Source organism: Cydia strobilella, chromosome 22 (genome assembly GCF_947568885.1).
Source record: "Cydia strobilella chromosome 22, ilCydStro3.1, whole genome shotgun sequence".
NCBI lineage: Eukaryota > Metazoa > Arthropoda > Insecta > Lepidoptera > Tortricidae > Cydia > Cydia strobilella.
Genome location: NC_086062.1, coordinates 10427730 through 10448387, shown reverse-complemented (window position 1 = coordinate 10448387; position 20658 = coordinate 10427730). Strand labels below are relative to the sequence as shown.

Genomic DNA, 20658 nt, shown 5'->3' with positions numbered 1-20658 from the left:
CGTCTCCACGTCCGCCACGCCGTCGCCCTCCACCGACACTGATGTGGTGGTGGTGGTGGTCAGTACTCACGTGATGGTGGTGGCGACGTGCACGTTGCGGCGGCCGGGCGTGGGGAAGGCACGCGCGTCGCCGTACGCCACGCGGCGCAGCAGCGTCTCCACGTCCGCCACGCCGTCGCCCTCCACCGACACCGATTTCAGGTCTACAAACAGAATAACAATAAACATTTTACTACTCGTCGACAAACAAAACGATATTAACGACAAAAACGGCAAACTTGGCAAAACAATATTGTCAAACTATAAATAGTGATAAAAATCTGTGGAAATAATTAAAATTAAAAGCTTCCTACATTTCAGAGTTGTCTATGTGTTTTATTGAAAAATGTCTACTCCCCGTTTTCTTTCTTCTTTTCCGCTTTTCTTTCTTTGATTTATCTATTTTTTAGTATAAACAAATTAGGTACGGACACCACTCAACCAATTCGTGACTCCTTTACAAAAACTTAAAACATCCGTCTATTACATCTGTCTATAACACCATTATGTTGCGGACATGTTACGGTTAGTGTTATAACGTACATAGATCCGGGGCGAGGCTGAGCCCCTCGCGGCAGTGCGCGACGCACTTGAGCGCGGCCGGCGGCTGCACGGCGTGCACCAGCACGCCCAGCCCGGCCAGCCACCCGTGCAAGTGGTGTTTCATGTCGCTTTCGGTTCCTAAAAACATTCAAAACTTTGGATTAATATTCTTGGTTTTAAAATATTAGTCATAAATCTGTTATTGAGATCTTTCAGCGATCTTTCTTGTGATTGACTTCCTTAGTGTTGACTCCATGAGCAAGATTGAGTGGCCAATCATCGATGACTTCTGGTCCTTTTCCGTCAATAGGTCGGTAAGGTTCTACTTCCACCTACCTTGCCAACAGGATCCAACGACGAGGGTAGTGTTGACTCCATGAGCAGTATGCAGTGGCGAGTCATCGATAACTTCTGGTCCCTTTCCGTCAACAGGTCGGTAAGGTTCTAGTTCCACCTACCTTGCCAACAGACTCCAATAACATGCGTAGTTTTGACTCCATGAGCAGGATAGAGTGGCCAGTCATCGATGACTTCTGGTCCTTTGCCGTCAACACGTCGGTAAGGTTCTAGTTCCACCTACACCTTGCCAACAGGCTCCAACGACGATGGTAGTGTTGACTCCATGAACAGGGTGCAGTGGCCAGTCATCGATGACTTCTGGTCCTTTGCCGTCAGCACTGTCAACAGCGCAGTAAGTTTCTACCACCACCTACCTTGCCAACAGGCTCCAACGACTAGCGTGGTGTTGACTCCTTGAGCAGGATGGAGTGGCCAGTCATCGATAACTTCTGGTCCCTTTCCGTCAACAGGTCGGTAAGGTTCTCCATCGACAAAGAGTTCCACGTTCGGGAAGCGCACGTTTACAGCGTAGTGGTGCCATTCGTTATCGCACACCTGTCGAAGTAAATTAGCAAAATGTTAGAGCTTTGATTCGTTTATCAGACCACTTCTTCTTAATAAACTGTCGCTGCAACAATCATCTGTCAAGATGCTGTGGCCAATGATGATGATGATTCGTTTATAGAAGCTGTTGCTTTTGCAAAATCTGATGACTGAGCCAATAATGTGAAAATTCGGCTGATAACACATGAAAGATGAGATTACTTACTTACTTACCTAATTTTCTTTAATTATTTAGGTTTTATAGTAGAAAAAGTATGATTTGAGATGACTTGTAAAAAAGTATTGTATACAATAGTGATATAATCAAGCTTTCTTCTCGCGATAAATTTCGTACCTTCATTAGGCCACTCAGCAAGCTTCGTGGCCTAAACACGGCACTCGGCTGAAAGACTCTGCATTATATCACGATTGTATAATACTGTTGGAAAAGATCTCGTGATTTTTCTCCCGGAATAACATCCGACACATTTTACTTTTCGAATGGAGTTTGTTGACAATATGCGATCGTCATCTTAGCTACGGCCCCAGGTACAAGACGCAATTTAAACATGGACCAAGCAATATATTTTGTTCCTTACACATGGTTAAGTAAAATGTGTAAGGAAGCTTCATGAAAGTCAGTTGCCGCTCAGTCAGTGGGTAGGAACGGTATCTAGGAGGATTTTTTTAAAATGAAAACTCCTACGAAAGAATGCATAGTTTTCGCTTTTGAAAATTTCTGTGAACAATAATGGTACCTCGGGGATCTTCCAGCGCCACTCGGCGGGTCGGAAGATGTTGAGGTCACCATTGCCGAAGTCTCGCCTCAGCAGCAGGATCAGGCGGCAGTTGCGGACGAACAGGGCGTAGTGGTGGCGGTTCATTTCTGTAACACACATTATTTCATGTTTCTTTTTTTTTATACCACGACGGGAGCAAACAAGCATACGGCCCGCCTGATGGTAAGCAGTCACCGTAGCCTATAGACGCCTGCAACACCAGAGATATTACATGCGCGTTGCCGACCCTTTAAAAATCTGTACACTCCTTTTTTGAAGAACCCCATACTGTAGCCCCTCGGGAAAACCTCGGCGGGGAGCTTTCTTTCCTTTGTGTTGCTTTCTTTTTGTCTGTTACCTTCCGTGATTCTCACTTGATGGTCTCACCGGAAGATCAGCGCTGGAAGTCGCCAGCAGCATGCTGAGATGGGGCCATTTCGAGACACTTTAATTTCAAATAAAAACTATTCTATTCTGTCCTATTTTAATTTAAAGCACATGAGGAGCATTCCACGACATTGTCTACTGTTGTCTACAAATGCGGATTTGTTGAAGATTTGCAGCTTTAGAAGTTTTTTTCTGTCACAATGAATGTAAAAAACCGGCCAAGTGCGAGTCGGACTCGCGCACGAAGGGTTCCGTACCATTACGCAAAAAACGGCAAAAAAAAACACGTTTGTTGTATGGGAGCCCCACTTAAATATTTATTTTATTCTGTTTTTAGTATTTGTTGTTACAGCGGCAACAGAAATCTGTGAAAATTTCAACTGTCTAGCTATCACGGTTCATGAGATACAGCCTGGTGACAGACAGACGGACAGTGGAGTCTTAGTAATAGGGTCCCGTTTTTACTCTTTGGGTGCGGAACCCTAAAAATGACAAGTAAAATAATCGTCTTGAAACGTTGACTTGAGTCTTGAGACGTCAAGTGAAATTCTTAGAAATCTGATTTTACTACTTTAGAAACTGCAGTACTAGTGATCTCTACTAGGGTTTGATTTTGACGAAAGTAATTTGTCCTTTTAATTTTGTCTACGAAGCATCAACAGGAGATGTTGATGTTGACGGTCTGCAGTCCGGCAACGGAACGAGCTGTCCCGACTGGTCTTTATACCCTGACCACCCCTCTGCCTCGCAAGTTGTATATAAAGACAACTTACTGTGGTCATCAGCGAGACACAAGACATGCTCCTTCCTGTGCTTGTCGTGGTCGGGCGGCGGTGCGTGGCGCATCCACGTGGAGATGGAGAAGCTGCCGGCCAGGGAGGACGGCAGCACGCTAGAGGGCACCGCTGACGCCGTCGTTGAGCCGTCAAACTCGAACATCTGCTCGCCGTCGCGACCTGGAACGATACAATGAATGAATGAATGAATATGTATTTATTGCCACAACAGCGAATACAGAAAACACAATATCAAAAAGTTACTTAACCTATAAACATTATATCTATAATCTATAACCTTAACCTAATATCTGTAACTTAATAACTAAACATTTGCTGTGACAAATGGTTTGGGCGTCAGCATAATGCTGCCAGCATCAACTCAGCGTGAGTGACACTGCAGCGCTGTTTTTCAGCCCAGACCAAGATACCAATTAAAATAAATTAAATTAGCTCCGTATTTCAACATAATAGATTTTACAATATAATAGAATACATTTTTATTGTATACAGTGTATAGTCAGCATCAATAGTACAGTACACAGAACACCTATTTCTAAAGAACAGGGTGGAACTGCCAAAAATACAGGGGTACGGGATGGTGCGGGGGACGAGGTGAGCGAGTCCCGTGCCGTAATCCGTGATTGGTCCGTTCAAAGACATGTGGTCCGCCGACTGAAGTAGGATTGGTGGCGTGATTCGAAATTCGAAAATTTATCGAGTAAAGCTACTATCGTATGTGTGGCAGAGGGGGTAGCGGGACCATGCTATGTCTTTAGAATATATGTGGTCTGTGGTACCGTATGAAACCGGCCACCCTTGGCGTGTACTCGACTACCTAAGAATGGACATTAGAGACAGTAAAGGCTTTATCTATTGTTGGACTTGTAATCTGTTCAAAGAGATACAGTCGATACTGCGATGGCCCTAACGACTTTTTACTACGTGGTCCATTCCCGTAATTTGCGGTCTTACAATTGCTTTGTATTATTAAATACGCTGTGAAGTGAATGGGCCAAAAAGAAAAACAAAACTATAGTATCAAAATTATGGTGAGATAAGATGCATACCTGAATCAGGTTTGAGAGCTTTCGCCCATTCGTTGCCAGCGCCCGGACTGGGCAGGAGGTCCACTGTCTTAGGGTCCAAACCTGGAAGTAAAAAGTATTAACATTATAAAAGGTAACTGCTTTACTAGTAGAATACAGAATTTATTCTTATATGTATATCCTTCAGACGTTTTACAAAGATGGGCTGGTTGCGTGACAGGTAAATCATCCTGTTCTAGCCGATTTCGACCGTTTTGTACCAACAACTGGATATGTACTGGCTAGTAAAGGTTTGTGAGATGCTGTCGTACCTAAGGTTACCATAACTACGTCAGGATTTCCCCAGACAAGTCAGGTTATGCTGTAAGCTACAGGATATGGTGGCGAGTTAAGGGGCTGGTGGCCCACGAAACGAGTGCTTAATAAAGTTAAAAGATTGATTTTTGGAAAAATTAATGTCCAGGAACTCAGGATTTTTAGGATGATGTCCTGACTTTTGTCAGGATATTCCATTTTTTGGCAGTAATTGCATGGCAATTCTCACTCAGCACCCCTCTAATAAAATTATTGTTGTAGTTCTGAGATTAATCATCAGCTACGTATTACACAACTGCCCAAAAAAAAAAGTTTATTGTTTTTTTTAAATGTAGGGTTCTAGACAACGACGATGAAAGAGAACTTACCACAAATGGTCCTCTGCGAGTGTATAGCATAGGTGTCCCGGTCGCAGCCCGTGCCGGCCCTGGAGGCCTGCAGGGTGACGGCGGCCTGGATCCTGGTGACGCCGGGGCAGCGCTCGTCGGACGAGCAGGCCTCGAGGCGCGCGGCTGGAAACAGGGCCAGGGGCCCCGTCCCGGGGGCGTAGTCCACGCGTTCTGCCACTCCTGGTGGTAACAAAATAGTTATACAATCGTGATATAATAGAGAGGTTTTTAGTCGAGTACCGTGTTTAGGCCACGAAGCTTGCTAAGTGGCCTAAGTAGGTACGAGATTGAAAAGTTTGAATTATAACACTATTTATTATATACAAACTTTAAGGATTTTATCCACAGGGCTTCAACAGCTCGCCGAAACCTGTAGGGCTATGATGGTCACCTCTTTATCAGTTACCATAAAAACGCGACCATGCTATCCTTGCTGTCCGCGTTTTAGCCGGTCTCTGTATATTTTTATCTCGTTTTTGGTTACTAAGTAGAAGTCAAGGACCGCTATCGAGTGCGTGAAAATTTGAGCTTGCTTGTTCTTTTTTGAGTTAGTTATCCAATTTAAATGGCCTCCCAGGACTTGCGTTTAAACATACCAATAAATAGCTTTTGAACACACGGCAACGAATAGAAGAGGGGCGCTGACCCGGCAGGCCCAGACGCAGATGGCGGGACGACCTAGACACCTTTTTCAACAACTGGCCGGAGGAGGCACTATATCGGGAGTCGTGGAAGACAAGGGGAGAGGCCTTTGCCCAGCAGTGGGACACCATAATAGGCTAGTAAAAAAAATATTATATTATTCAAGTCCCATAAAAATAAGCCCACGACTGTCTGACTCTCGAAAAGACTTTCACTCTTGGTGTCTCATAAGATACCTGGACACCTGGTGCCCTAACACTGTAAGGTTGCTTAACATATCGCAGCCAAAGTATCAATTTAAAAGAATATAATAATAACAATGGTCTTACCCTTCCAGCCCGCGCGGCAGGGCTTGTTAACCTTGATGGTGACCATAACTGGAGCTGACTGCATCATGCCGCAGTCGTAAGCGACGACGGACAGGATGTGGTTGTGTGATTTCTCGTAGTCCAGCGGCTCCGTGTTGCGGATCACACCTGGAAACACAAAAAAATACATATAATAATGAAAAGTAACTCAAAAGTTTCACGTCATTACATTAAGGAGAAGCCAAAGATCTCCGACTTGCAGTCATCGCCATATCTCGGCGTACAGTCGCGATCAGTCGCTTCTACACGCGACTACGAGTATCTCATCCTAGACACTTACCCACTTGACGCAGCATAGTGAAGGGAGACCTTGCAAACTTACCGTAAGTATCGATAGCGAAGGGCTGGCTCCGATCCGTCAGTATCCCGTACTTGCACACGTCGCTATATTGCGGTGTACAGTTGCGATGAGTTGCTTCTACGCGGACTATCTCATCGTAGCCTCTTATCCACTTGAGGTAGCATATAGTGAAGGGAGACCGTGCAAACTTACCGTAAGTATCGATAGCGAAGGGCTGGCTCCGATCCGTCGGTATCCCGTACTTGCACACGTCGCTATATTGCGGCGTAGTCGCGATGAGTTGCTTCTACGCGGACTATCTCATCGTAGCCTCTTATTTACTTGAGGTAGCATATAGTGAAGGGAGACCGTGCAAACTTACCGTAGGTATCGATAGCAAAGGGCTGGCTCCGATCCGTCAGTATCTCGTACTTGCACACGTCGCCATACCGTGGCGTACAGTCGCGATCAGTCGCTTCTACGCGGACTATCTCGTCGTAAATGCGTCCCTCGTCCACGGACTTGACGTACGCCGATTGGGGGAAGACCGGCGCAAATTCGTTCACGTCTGTCACCGTTATGTGGACTGGGACCCTGGAACATTAAGAGGTATGTGTATAAATATTAAATCTCCAAGTAGCAGACAATTAGCGCCATGTTAAGATGGAATCATTTTCTCTGAGGTTTTTGAGGTTTTCTTTATCGTCACATATACATTAGCGTAGCCATTGCCAAGGCCGGATTCCCTAGTTGTATAGATGGTAGCACCATCTCTCTCTATGTACCGTAATCCCGTAAGGGAAGTGCAAGTAAGTACTGCACGCCCTTTAGAGTTGGTCAAATTCACCTAACCTGTGGGACAGTACCGCCGTGGCCGTGTGGCCTAGAGGTCCAGGGCGTTAGCCGCGTTAGCTAAAGGCGCCGGTTTGTTTCCGTCCTCGGCCACTGGCTTGGTCACTTTTTCTTTAGTATAGGACGTCTATTTTCAGTTTACAAGTACCCGGACCCGCGCCCCCCAGCCATTATAGTGAAGTTCACCAGACGGATGTGCAAGGACAAGCTGCTGGCAGCCGCGCGCGCTCGCCGTGGCCTCACCACCGCGGACATCGGCCTGGACGGACCGGCTCGAGCCATTTTTATTAGTGACCACCTCACACCGGAAAACAAGTTGCTTTTAAAGAACGCCAGACAAAAGAAAGCCGAGCTCAATTATGCGTTTCTATGGACCCGTGATTGCAAGATTCTTATGCGAAAAAGCGACACATCCAAGATAATAGGAATAAACAATGATGCGGACCTTACTAAATTAAAGTGACTACTTATATATTTTTTAGGATCATGTATACTACACGTTAAGTGCCTCTGTTATCTTTTGTCACTTTCACTATCACCTGTCTCTATGCATTACGTAACTTTTGTTTGTATTTACCGAACCGATCTAAATACAATCGCAACCTACTATGGCTACATGTTTACGCATATATCTATCACTAATCGATGTGCATGCGCGTTTAAATGTCTAAATGATATCAGTGTTTTTTTGCTGCTAGTGCATTTTTTGTTCTATTATAAAACTGCAGACTTTTTCTGTATCACACACATAATACGTTCAAATAAAAACCATTGTTGTTATTATACTTATCTTATACTTTTAGCTTATTCCCAAGTTAATTCCAAAAGCAACTACTTCACAATATTGCCTCAAAACATAAAATATACGCTTATACCATTGCAAATAAATACATTACTCCATGATAATGGCTAGTAAGTTATTCAGAGGTTACTATCAAAACGTAAGGGGTCTTCGAACTAAATCACAAAGTTTTTTCTCGCAAGTGGCCCTTGCAGATTACGATTTCATATGTATAACCGAAAGTTGGTTGACTTCTAATTTTTACGACAGGGAATATTTTGATGATCGATACATAGTATACAGGTGCGACCGGTCAGAGGAGGACAGCGGCGCGGCGCGCGGCGGTGGAGTGGCCATGGCGGTGAAACGAGAGTTAATGCCGGTGCAGCGGAACTGGCCCTGCCCCTCCCCCGCGCACTCCGAATGCCTATGGATATCGCTTCCCATTCTTTGTCATAACAAATCGCACAGTAAATATTTAAATATAGGTTGCGTGTATATCCCGCCCGGTGCAAATCACAAAGACACTGTTTTGTCATTTTTCGACCTAACTTCTCAAGTCATATTTGATCATCCTAACGATTTATTTTTTATCACTGGGGACTTTAATATTTCTCAGGCTGAGTGGACTAATCTAGACTTATGTCAATTATCACTGAATCCTTCTAGCAATGTTTTAGTACAATCATTATGCGATTTTATGGCGCTTAGTAGCCTTAATCAATTTAACAATATTGCTAACACAAATAACCGAATACTTGACCTGGTATTTAGTAGCACCACCTGTGAAGTGAGTAGATGTGAGTTTCCTTTAACCCCGGAAGATATACATCACAGAACATTGTATTTAAATTTAAAGCTTAATTACACACGACCAATGAAGCCTGCCGAATCCCTTGTTTACAAGTTTCACTTAGCGAATTTTGATGATATGAATAATGATTTGTCAAATACAGATTGGAATGCATTCTTTAAGGGTTTAAATGTGGACGCTTGTGTAACAAAATTTTACAGCTTATTATATAATTTAATGGATAAACATGTACCCCGTCTTCCTTCAAACACTTCGCGCGCAACTCCGGTATGGCATAGTAGACCCCTAAAGAAAATATTAAAAGAAAAAAGAAAATTCCATAAACTATGGAAATGTTTTAGAAATCCTTTAGATTACGAAACGTTTAAAATATTAAGAAAAAGAGCTGATGCAGTTGAAAAAGATTGTTATAAAAAGTACATCGAATTTAGCGAAAATAGAATCGAATATTCTTCCAAGTTTTTCTGGAATTTTGTGAAGTCTACTATTTCAAATAAAGGTATACCACAGACTATGTATTACAAAGGTGTCTCAGTTTCGGACGGGGAAAGTATTTGTAACTTGTTCAGCGATCATTTTCAATCTGTCTTTGAAATATCTTCCTTACCGTCTCTGGATGTCGATTGTCTAGAACCCCCATTAAAACCGGTTTTTAACATTAATACAATTAATTTAACATACGAGTTAGTTCTTAAATATTTAAAGTTAGTAAATGTAAACAAGGGCGCTGGTCCTGATAGAATACACCCACTATTAATAAGCAAATGCGCGGATACATTAGTATTTCCTATCACTTGGATTTTCAGGCAATCTATTAATAAAGGACACTTTCCACAAATCTGGAAAACAGCTTGGATAACACCGATACCCAAGGGTAATATCAGTCAGAATATCGAAAATTATAGACCTATTTCTAAATTGTGTCAATTTGGCAAAATCTTAGAAAAAATTGTAACCGATCAGCTTTCTTATGCCGTTCGTCGGCATATCAATCCAAACCAGCATGGGTTCTACAAAGGTCGAAGCGTCGAAAGTAATCTTTTGTCTTTTAGCGAGGTTATACGTCATGCCATGGACAATAAATATCAGGTCGATGCAGTGTATACAGATTTCGCAAAGGCGTTTGATAAAATTTCTTATAATACGCTCTTGTTAAAACTATGGAACCTTGGTATGCATGGTGACCTTTTCCGGTGGGTTAAATCATACGTGGAGAATAGATCACAAGCTGTAGTACTGGGAGGTTTTTCATCTGTCTTCAAACAGACCACGTCTGGCGTCCCACAGGGATCGCATTTGGGACCGTTGTTATTCATCCTGTACATAAATGATATTACGGAGTGTTTGTCCAACTCTAGAACCCTTCTTTATGCAGATGATACCAAAATATACCGAGTTATTAAAACGCACACTGACTGTTTTGATTTGCAAGACGATCTGAAAAGGTTTGAGGATTACTGCGCTCAAAATAACCTCTTTTTAAATAATGACAAATGTTCCGTAATCACATTTACACGAAAAAAACAGCCCATATTACACAATTATACGTTATGCGGAGGCACTTTAACTCGGAGGGATAGTATACGCGATCTGGGTGTAATAATGGATACAAAATTAACCTTTAATCTTCATATCGATAATATCCTAAATAAAGCATATAAACAGTTAGGCTTTATTCTTCGCGTTGCAAAACCCTTTCGAAGACCCCTGACGTATAAATTACTTTATAATAGCTATGTCAGAAGTCGCTTAGAATTTGCTTCTGTAGTATGGAACCCCTGTCATGATGTACACAGAAACAGAATAGAAAGATTACAAAAAATATTCATAAAGGCTCTTGAATACCGAACAGGTAGAAATTACAAAAGTTACGCCACCTCCTTAGCCAGATACAATCTTGAATCTCTTTCCTTAAGACGCTCCTGTACCGATTTAATTTTCTTATTCAAAATTTTCAATAATTTAGTAGATGCCCCTGAACTTTTGCAAAATATAGATTTACGCGTACCCCGCAGAACAGAACGTAGTTGTCGCAATAAAATGTTATTTAGCATCAAAAGCAGCAGAACTAAACATGCGCAGCATTCATACATTAAACGCACATGTAGGTTGTACAATGAAAAGTGCCAAAACGTGGACATATTTAGCAGCTCATTGAGATTGTTTAAGAAATTAGCTTATTCGTCTTTGAAATAAAAATACCCGATTGTAAATTTAAGATTTCATCATATATCTCGTCACACATGTGGTGCGGCATGAAGTGGTAGAAATTAAATAAAATTAAACAAAAAAAAAAAAAATCTCCGTACTAAATTATTGCCATCTTCTTCTTATTAATTTTCTGCAATTTCTTGTCGGACTATATGTACAATATGCATGTATTGTTTGTCATTTGTACTTAGTAATAAGTTTTTATTAATAGTCGTTTACATATAGGAAACTATAGGTCTATTGCCAGAAAAATGTTACTTTAAATACTCATCTGTTTTATAAGACTGTTTGTTTCTTAATAAATAATAAAAAAAAAACAAAAAAAAAAAAAAAAAACAAGTTACTTAACTTGTAAACTGAAAGTTACCCACGAACAAATGGTTTCATCGAATAGTTGAAATGGCTTAAGTTGTGATATATTCTTCCGTAGTTTTCTCTTCATTTGTTTTGCGTTTTCATTAATGATTAAATCATAGCATAAAACTCACGTGTTAGAGTAGGAGCCGTCACAGCCCACGGCGGCGATGTCGAACTTGTAGTTGCGCCGCTTCTCGCAGTTGAGGGGGAAGCGCACGCGCAGCCGCGCCTCGTTCTCGTCGATCACCATTATCTGTAACGTCATCATCCTCATTAGCATCTTTTAAAGTAATAGAGTAAGGGTCGGTTGCACCAACTGTTAAAGAGTTCGCTAAATTGTATAGTATGGAAAGTTTCATAGTAAACTGCCGCGGCGCGCCGGGTGACGTTGATCAGTCTGTCAAGTGCGGATGGTGCAACTGGCACTAAGTGTGGCTGGACTTCAAATTGGGGCCTGTTTACACATTGATTAGTTGTCATTTTATTTGGTTCTTAACAAATACATCCCTCGCAAACGTTCTTAACAAATACATCCATCGTACATATCTGGTGGAAACGCTGCGTTATCCTTGCGAGTAACCTGTGGTTCTAGTAAATTTAATCCTTACTATCCCTCCCTACTAATATTATCAATGCGAAAGTAACTCTGTCTGTTACCTCTTCACGCTTAATCCGCTTAACCGATTTAGACAAAGTTTGGTAGAGTGAGGCCCGCAGAAGGATATAGGATAGTTTTTATCAATCAACATCATTCCAGCAAAATGCGGACAGAAGCTAGTTATTAATATTATCATTGTGAGCCTATTGTGTCCCACTGACTGCTCGGCAAAGGCCTCCCCCCTCTTCTTCCATTCGTCCCGGTTTTGAGCTACATCTGGCCTGTCTCTCAAAAAGGAGTCCAAGTTATCCCTCCATCGCCGACGAGGTCTGCCGGATCCCCGGTTTGAAGCTAGTAAGACTAATAAATACTTATTAATAGTGTCTGAAACACAGTTTACGTCAGTTTCAATGTAAAGTTAACCAAATTCCCTTCGCACTGAATATGTTTCACCAACACCTACTTTCAAATGTACAACACGAACGTACATAAATTCAAAATTCACGTATGGCGCAATATGTTCTTCTGAATTCAATACATCGCGTATTGAGCTATCCTAATACGTAATCCACCATTCACGCGACAAAGCAACGTATAACTACTACAATAAGGTCTCAAATATAATAACCTAAACTTCAACGCCTGCACTGCGTCGAAAAATGAATTTTAAGCGGAGAGGTTAAAGTTCAAAGTATGTAGTTCGAATGGGGATAAGTGGCGAAGTTAGTGCTATGCAAATGGTGTAGTTGCGATGGTGATTTTGTGTAAGTTTGAGCGTATGTTTGCTTCCGTAATTTCGATGCATACGGAATAAGCTTTCCTATTAGAAAGTAGACGTATTGTCGACTTGGTGACTCTCGTTAGGTATAAAGTACCTACTTACAGTACCGGCCAATAATATTTCACCTCCATGTTTTTACGGTAGAACTTTTTAATATAATTGTAAGTGATATCCACATCACTACTTTAGGTAGTCTAGTAGTATTCCTTTGAGCGAACGATGGGAAAAAATGGTCTTATGTATTGGTCTTGTTATATATAGGTAGGTTTATTTTTATATAAATATAGTTAACAATCATTGGATAAGTAATAGTATTATCATACAGAACGGCAACGCACCGCCCCGCCCCGACTCGAGTTACCTCGCCCCGCGACACCAGAGTGCTGGCTTTTCGCCGGCCGCTCAGTTCGGTCAGGGACTCGTGGCACAGATTAATAAATAGTTACTACGTAACAGATACATCATTCCCATACAAAAGCGAAAATACCTACGCTATAATAGCCTACAAAATCTTAATAATAATACCTGCTGCTCAGGACGAGAAGAAATGTACCATAAGTACGCGAACAAAGAGTCGAGACTGCCTTGTTCGCCGTGCGAGTCACGTGCCAACGCGTCATCGTAAGAATGCGCTAGGGTTGTACCGTTACTTATGTTATTATTGTAATAAAACAAATATTGCGAATCAACCATATTTTTTATTAGTCAATCAAATATTTAAAAACAACAATTATATCACCTGACTCAAAAAACTCCTTCATTTACGATTTACCTACTTATGTTCAAAGAAATAAATGGTGACAAAATTCATAAAGATAGATTTAAAATACTACTCGGTAAATACGACAAATTTTCCTTTGTTTTTTGACTTTTACACCCATCTACTGCACAATAATTTCGTGGTTTCGGCATTTCGAAGCGTAGGCGCGGGAAACGCGCGGTGCGAGCGCTCAGGCGGGCGTTCGGCGGCCCTCTGTCGGTTGAATCGTCGACGATACGCCGAGCGGTAGGCATATAGCGCGTGGCCTTGAGCGAGTGAAGGAGGCCTGCTCGTGGCGACGCGGTCACGCGAAGGCGGAACGTTCAAAATGCCGATGTATTGTATGGGTGCCTATCAAATTGGAGAAATAAAGAAGTTTTTATTTTATAGGAACTTGATAATACTTATACCTACGTGTAAATATTGTGTTTTTTGTTACACTTTTATCATATCAAAAAAATATAATATCTATATATATAGTCGTTTAAATTAATAAAAACAATAATGCAAATACCTATTTATAATAATTCCGCTTTCAAGGTAGGTACAGTTGAGTGTAAGATTATAAACCGACCAAGGACCAATTGCTTGGTGAACGGTAGATTGCCCATACAATTTCGTTTGTTTACGTTTCGGTCGGGTTGTCCTGCGTGTGCACGGCCGTCTGTCACCAGGCTGTATCTCATGAACCGTGATAGCCAGACAGTTGAAATTTTCACAGATGATGAATTTGTGTTGCCGCTATAACAACAAATACTAAAAACAGAATAAAATAAATATTTAAGTGGGGCTCCCATACAACAAACGTGATTTTATGCCGTTTTTTGTGTAATGGTACGGAACCTTTAGTGCGCGAGTTAATCATTGTTGACATTTTTTTTGTAAGTATTGTATTTTAATTTAATTTTGCTTTCATTATGTCATGTATTATGGGCTAAAAGCCTGAAATAAACGATATTTTATGAAATAAAACTATGAAAACGGATTATATCGCGTATATTGAATTTATAATACATCCCGACGTTTCGAACTCTTTACAGCGTTCGTGGTCAACGGGTGACGGGTGTCGAAACGTCGGGATGTATTATAAATTCAATATACGCGATATAATCCGTTTTCATAGTTTTATTTCATGAGTAACTATCGCGGTAACCGAAGACAATATTATAAACGATATTTTATTTTATTTATTTATTATAACTACTCAGCCGACCGTACCAAACTTTGTGAACTCCTTGTTTCATTGCCACTACAATCCGTATCGAACCATTTTACTGCAACTTAAGTTAAAATCTACAAAGTTAGCGAAGTCAATCCGCTACAAACAAACTCACAGAACTGCCCCTAGCAAGTATTGTAAAAGTTGGCAGCGTTCAGTTTATCTCTCACTACAATGTAGAACTGTAAACTACAAGAACTGGGCTTTGATTAGTTTTGCAAGGCGAGTTATCGAACGCCACTAGAAACAGTGCTAAAATAATTTAAGAGTAAGTTACCTATAGGAAGCTAAGATTTCACAGACCACCATTCAATCACTTAAGAGTCGGTTCTCCATACAAACGTAGTTCCGCTCTCATTTTAAAACGACTAGCAAGATTGCTCTGAAACTTTGTACTTACAATAGGATAAGGTATGTCTAGGTCTGTAATTAGTCTATGTAGCTTCAGATACCATAATTTAAAATACAGCGAATTTAAGTTTTTCATACAAAACTTGTTTTTGCTCTATTTCGTTAATTTTATAAACTGGAGCTATATAAACTAATTACAGACCTAGATATACCTCATGTCATTGTAGTTTTAAAATGAGAGTGGAACTATACGTTTGTATGAAAAGGCGCAATTCGGCCGAGCTTGCCGCTGACTTAAAATTTAGATGACCGAAAAACTATTTATTTTCGAAGACTGAACCTTCTCTCTTAGATGTAGAACGTAATTAACGAAAATAATTATACATGGTGTCACTTTCAGTGCGGATCAAACGAAAACCAATGAAGCTACCTATTTGATCTCGTTTCAGAGAAATCATCCATTTTATGTTCTTGCTGAAGCGTGCTTCCTAACTTTTATATTTAACTTAGGGTATAACCCGGATACGTGCCTAAGTTGGATAGGTGCTTCACAATCTAATTTCCCAATATTGTTATGCACCTTATCACGTTTTAAGCCTCGTGCGGCGCGTGCATCTAGTCACCAAAAGACGCATTGCCTCAATCATTTGCAATAAACTTACTCTTAGTGTACGGGACCATCCCGACCGGGTAATATTTTTACTAACATAACGTTTTTATACTTAACTTACTTAACGTTGTAATACAATAAACATTTTGCTACTACTCTCCGGACGTTTTAACATTATTCACCAGCTCGCAACCCGAATAAATATCGAAACGAACAATAATACCTAATACAAAACAGCGTGGGATAAATTCAAAACTATAAAATCATTAGCAAACCTTGTAAATCACACTAAATCATACTTTATAATATAATAATCCAACTGCAATCAATTGCAAACCTCTCCGTCCACTCATCTCCCAAAGGAAATCCGATGAACTCTCAAAAGCCTTTACTATTCACATTTTATCATCAAAACTAGTATAACTGTGAACTCACACTAAGTTTAGTTATCAAGAATAGGTAGGTCAGGTAATTTTGGTCAGTCTCGATATTCTGTATTGGATAGTCCTGCGTTTATTGCATCGGATTCAATTAAAATGAGTCCTAGAACTTGAACTATGCCAATAATAGGATGCTTAGGGTTTAAGTGTTTAAATTGGGTAGATCGAGTTAAAGTGGCTAGAAAGCTAGCTAGACTAAACGAGTTTTGGTGCAAACTATATAAAATGGATGCGATTATTGTTGCATTTAAAATTGTTGAAATTGTTTAAAACTATAAGCAATCCTTTTAATTATCATACCTAAATTGTTTTTGTTGCCCAGTACAAAAACACGGTAGAGTGGATCTCATTCATCTCAATACCACCTTTTCAAATCTACTTATTTTTCCATACTGTTTTTCTTTCAATCAGCACTAATTTCGCAGTTTACTATAAAAAGAAAGACACGTCATAAACATAACTCGGTAGCTACTAAAACAATAATAATACACCTAGGCACATTGTAAGTCGAACAAAAGAAGTCCCATGTCCCACGTAATGACAACCAGCAATCCACATCGCCATTCGCAGCCGCCTACAAGCCCGCACAAAACTAACAAACTCCCTTGTGAGGTGAAAGGCATCAAATGAAGCTATATCGGAACGCCCAGAAGGTTCCATGAAAAGCCTTTCGATAGAATGATGTAGGTATTTCGTAGTATATTTCTCTTTTACGGTCCCGTAGCCGAAGGGCGAAAAAGGACTTTTTATTAAGCAGTTTTTAGAGAAAATACTAAGATGACAAACTTATTTATTTATTTTATTTTTATTTCATACATGGAATACTAACAGCTATAAACATTTCTAAAGCTACAATAGAATTACAGGTTCTCACTAATAAAAATACCTTAATAACTTGGTTTGAATTTAGTGATATGTTCAATGGAATGCTGCTGGGCATATTTTTACAAAGCGCAATTAGTTTGTATTTTTGTAAATTCGATCAAACCCTGCTTCAAGATCCTTTTCCGCTATAAGGGACAAAATGTAACTAACTAACGTACCAAACTCGCTAAAATGCAGTTTAGTTTTTGACCACAAAATAGTTATTGTTACCGTTAACACTTTAGTCTAAAGTCTAAAGAAACGTTACAGCAAATGCTGTTCTAATAAACGAGTATAATTTTTTTGCTATTTAAAGATATGCATGAAATTCTAGCTCATATTTCAATAAGTATTTATAGGGCCTTTATTTTAAGTTTATTTATACCTAGTTTGTATTATTATTTTTAAGCCTATGTGTATTTGTATATTCATAGCTTTATTAAATGGTATTTATTAAAAAAAAAATGTATTTTAATGTATGTATGTATGTATTTTTCATGTATTTTATGTATATATGAGACACCGGTGCCGTTAATGGAACAGTCTTTCGGTAGATGTCGCTAGGCGCCACCCCAAGGCGTATATACATAAAGGAAGGAATGGAAAGATTCGCACGCTTTTAGTAGGCTTCCGTGGCTCAGTTGGTTAGCGCTTGGACGGTATCCAAAGGTCGTAAGTTCAAGTCCTGCCGGAAGCAGTGATTTTTTAGATTTTTTCCTTTCATATAATTTTTTTTTGTATTTTGTTTTATATGAAAATTGAAACACCGAAAAAGTAAAACCCATAATAATGCCATTGTCATAGCTGAGCCAAATTGTGCCATTAGACACCCTTCATCTCATATTCACGCAGCTGTGGAAACGATGAAAGGAATCAAATGAAGTGTCCCAGCGCCGTAACCCTTTTGAGCGATGTTCGATTATATATTTAACGGTAACATAAAAGTTTTCTTATTGGTGTAAAGGTGAGGATTGTATCATAAATGTTTTTTATGATATAAGAGGCAAACGAGCAGACGAAACGCCTGATGGTAAGCGGTTACCGTCGCCCAAGGACACCCGTAACATCAGAGGGGTTGTAAGTTTGTTGCCGGCATTTAAGATGAAAGTACGCTTCTTGAAGGTTTGAAGGTCATATTGGTTCGGGTCATATCGAAATTTTTTTGGGGACAAAAACAAGAGAAAATAATTTTGACCCAAATACCACAGGAGACAGGGGAGTTCATTTCATAGTTAAGCTGTGCGAGGAAGGAAGTTTCCGGAGTAACGCACAGTTGAGTACTGCCAGCCATCTAAGTGGTGAAGACGGAAATGTCTCGTGGAGCGATGGCGGAAAGAAGCGATATGTCGATGTTACCTCAAACGGCGCCTCCCCATGATGCTTGTTGTTCAGTATGAGGAACGAGCACAGAGGCCCCCGGGCGCGGATCGCCGGGGTCACCTCCACCAGAGTCTCGTTCTCCCGGATCAGGCCGTGGTAGCCCTCGTCGGGCTCCGCCAGCTCCAAGTATGGTACGCCTGGAAAAGAAAAAGAAGGCATTAAAGACATTGGTTATCTTCACCTGTTTCTAGACGTGGAAAAATGATTGGACATTTAATACGACACGACCATTTCTTTAAAATTATCCTGAAGGGGCGGATAGGACACAAGCGAGGAAGTGGAAAACCCAGACGCATTACTTCAAGTGAAGGAAAAAGTAGGGGTTGTGTCGTATCAAAAAGTCAAAGAGCTGGCGCAAGATAGCGAAAGCTGGAAGACACTCCACCGGCAAGAGAATAACTCTTAAGTTCATGATAATGATGATCTTCACCATCTTCATCGTATACCAGTTGCGTGCACTGGCATCTCGCAGGGTTTAGGCTTTGGTCCCAGAACAATCCCAAGCTAATTAGGGACTATACAAACAAGTATGCAGATGTATTCCTTAAAGTTCCTTTAGTCTGATATTTAAAAAAGCTTCAGAAACGGTTCGGGGTAGTTTAAAAAGGAAAATTTAACATAGATGCAACAATCTTATAAAAAAAACTCGCCACAAAGTTCTACAAAGCAGATAACTAAATCTAAAAATTAGCAGTCGTCACACGAAGACCATTTCATCTTAAAATGACTCCAAAAATATTATTCGGCTAAATAATTCGCGGCTGGACCCCACAAAATGGGGTCATACCTAATCGCCCTGCACGCATTAGACTGCGTGGTAGACATTACCTACCAGGGCGGATCAATATCTACATTGTTTTAGGCTTTTTATTATTCGCTTATCCTGTTAATTTTGATATAATTCTATATATTCTACGTAGGTATCCGCTATTTGCCTTCCTGATAGACGTCTGATGGCCCTGAGTTCTTTTTATGACAATCATAAAAATCTATATGTATAAAATAACACAAAAGTCAAAATCATGTTTTTGTCGCTATTTCTTGCCAAAAATTTCCACCAGACACAACATAACGTTCCAAATCTTTACGCAACGTCCAACCAACTATCCTTAATTGGCCAACTCTCAGAAAGGTTAGATAACAACCACACAAAATCGCACATTCGTCGCTATTTCTTGCCAAAAATTTCCACCAGAAACAACATAACGTTCCAAATCTTCACGTAACGTCCAAACAACTATCCTTAATTGGCCAACTTTCAGAAAGGTTAGATAACAACCGGGTAAATACGCGCCGAGATTTCAAGAAAAACCTTCCAAGGAAATAAAACTTCTTTAACGTTGAAATAGAGGCGAGGACCTTTCCTGGGGCGATTAGAAAATCGAAGAGGGGACTGTGTTCTGATCGCGCAGCTAGCTCTAGTAGAGCGTTCAGGTAGATAAATTTAAAGGTGACCTCAACCACAGCAGGGGAAGCCTAGCGATTGGCGAACCGAATAAATTTAAACTGTAGGTACCTACTATACTTTGTTATAAAAAAAATACAAACGGACCGTAGCCTAGATGACGCCAATCGGAAGGTAACAATGTATCGGGAAGAGCGAGGTGACGCAAGCGTAAAGCGACATTTTAACGGCACCGGAGTTCCAAGTTACATTGATGTGCTATTTAACCCCTAATGTGTATCCAAAACCTCAATAAAAACCAGATAAAAAAAACCCCTAATGTATGCGCCTCTCTTAAGTGTGTAAACAAAAAAAGGATAGAATGTAGAAATTTTTACGCTTCTGGTAAGCTTCGGCAGCACAGTTGGTTAAGACTTAAGAGCGATCGGACCGGTGTTTCGAAATATCACAAGTTCGAATTATGATCGAAACGGTGATTTTGAAAATTTTCCTTTAATTTAAAAATTTACACAAGCACTACCCACGCCCATATTCTTTACCAGAATTTAAATAAAAAACTGCTTGAGACTACGGGTGAGGGCTGGCTCGTTCCTAGGCCAAAGAAGGCATCGCCATTCAATGAGGGAACGTAGCCAGCCTTATTTATGGGCACCCTTCCGCAGGGGACAGACCTGGGGGACTTCATAGGTGGGGGTTTTATTTTATTAGATTTAATTTAGATAGTTTATATTTAGTCATGTTATATATGATATTAGTTTTATGTTCAGATTTTAGCCTGTATTTGCG

At 40.5% G+C, this 20658-nt stretch overlaps 1 protein-coding gene across 1 annotated transcript in view; it reads right to left on the bottom strand.

The window, feature by feature from the left end:
- Positions 1-20658, bottom strand: part of LOC134751451 (calsyntenin-1) — a 274101-nt gene that overhangs the window by 16471 nt on the left and 236972 nt on the right. The window contains exons 2-12 of the mRNA XM_063686859.1: positions 18444-18604; positions 11596-11717; positions 6832-7043; positions 6131-6277; positions 5139-5339; positions 4477-4557; positions 3404-3586; positions 2223-2350; positions 1296-1476; positions 583-720; positions 71-203 (exon numbers count right to left, since the gene is read on the bottom strand). Of these exons, the coding sequence (XP_063542929.1) occupies positions 71-203; positions 583-720; positions 1296-1476; positions 2223-2350; positions 3404-3586; positions 4477-4557; positions 5139-5339; positions 6131-6277; positions 6832-7043; positions 11596-11717; positions 18444-18604 (1687 nt within the window). The remainder of the gene's footprint in view (positions 1-70; positions 204-582; positions 721-1295; positions 1477-2222; positions 2351-3403; positions 3587-4476; positions 4558-5138; positions 5340-6130; positions 6278-6831; positions 7044-11595; positions 11718-18443; positions 18605-20658) is intronic.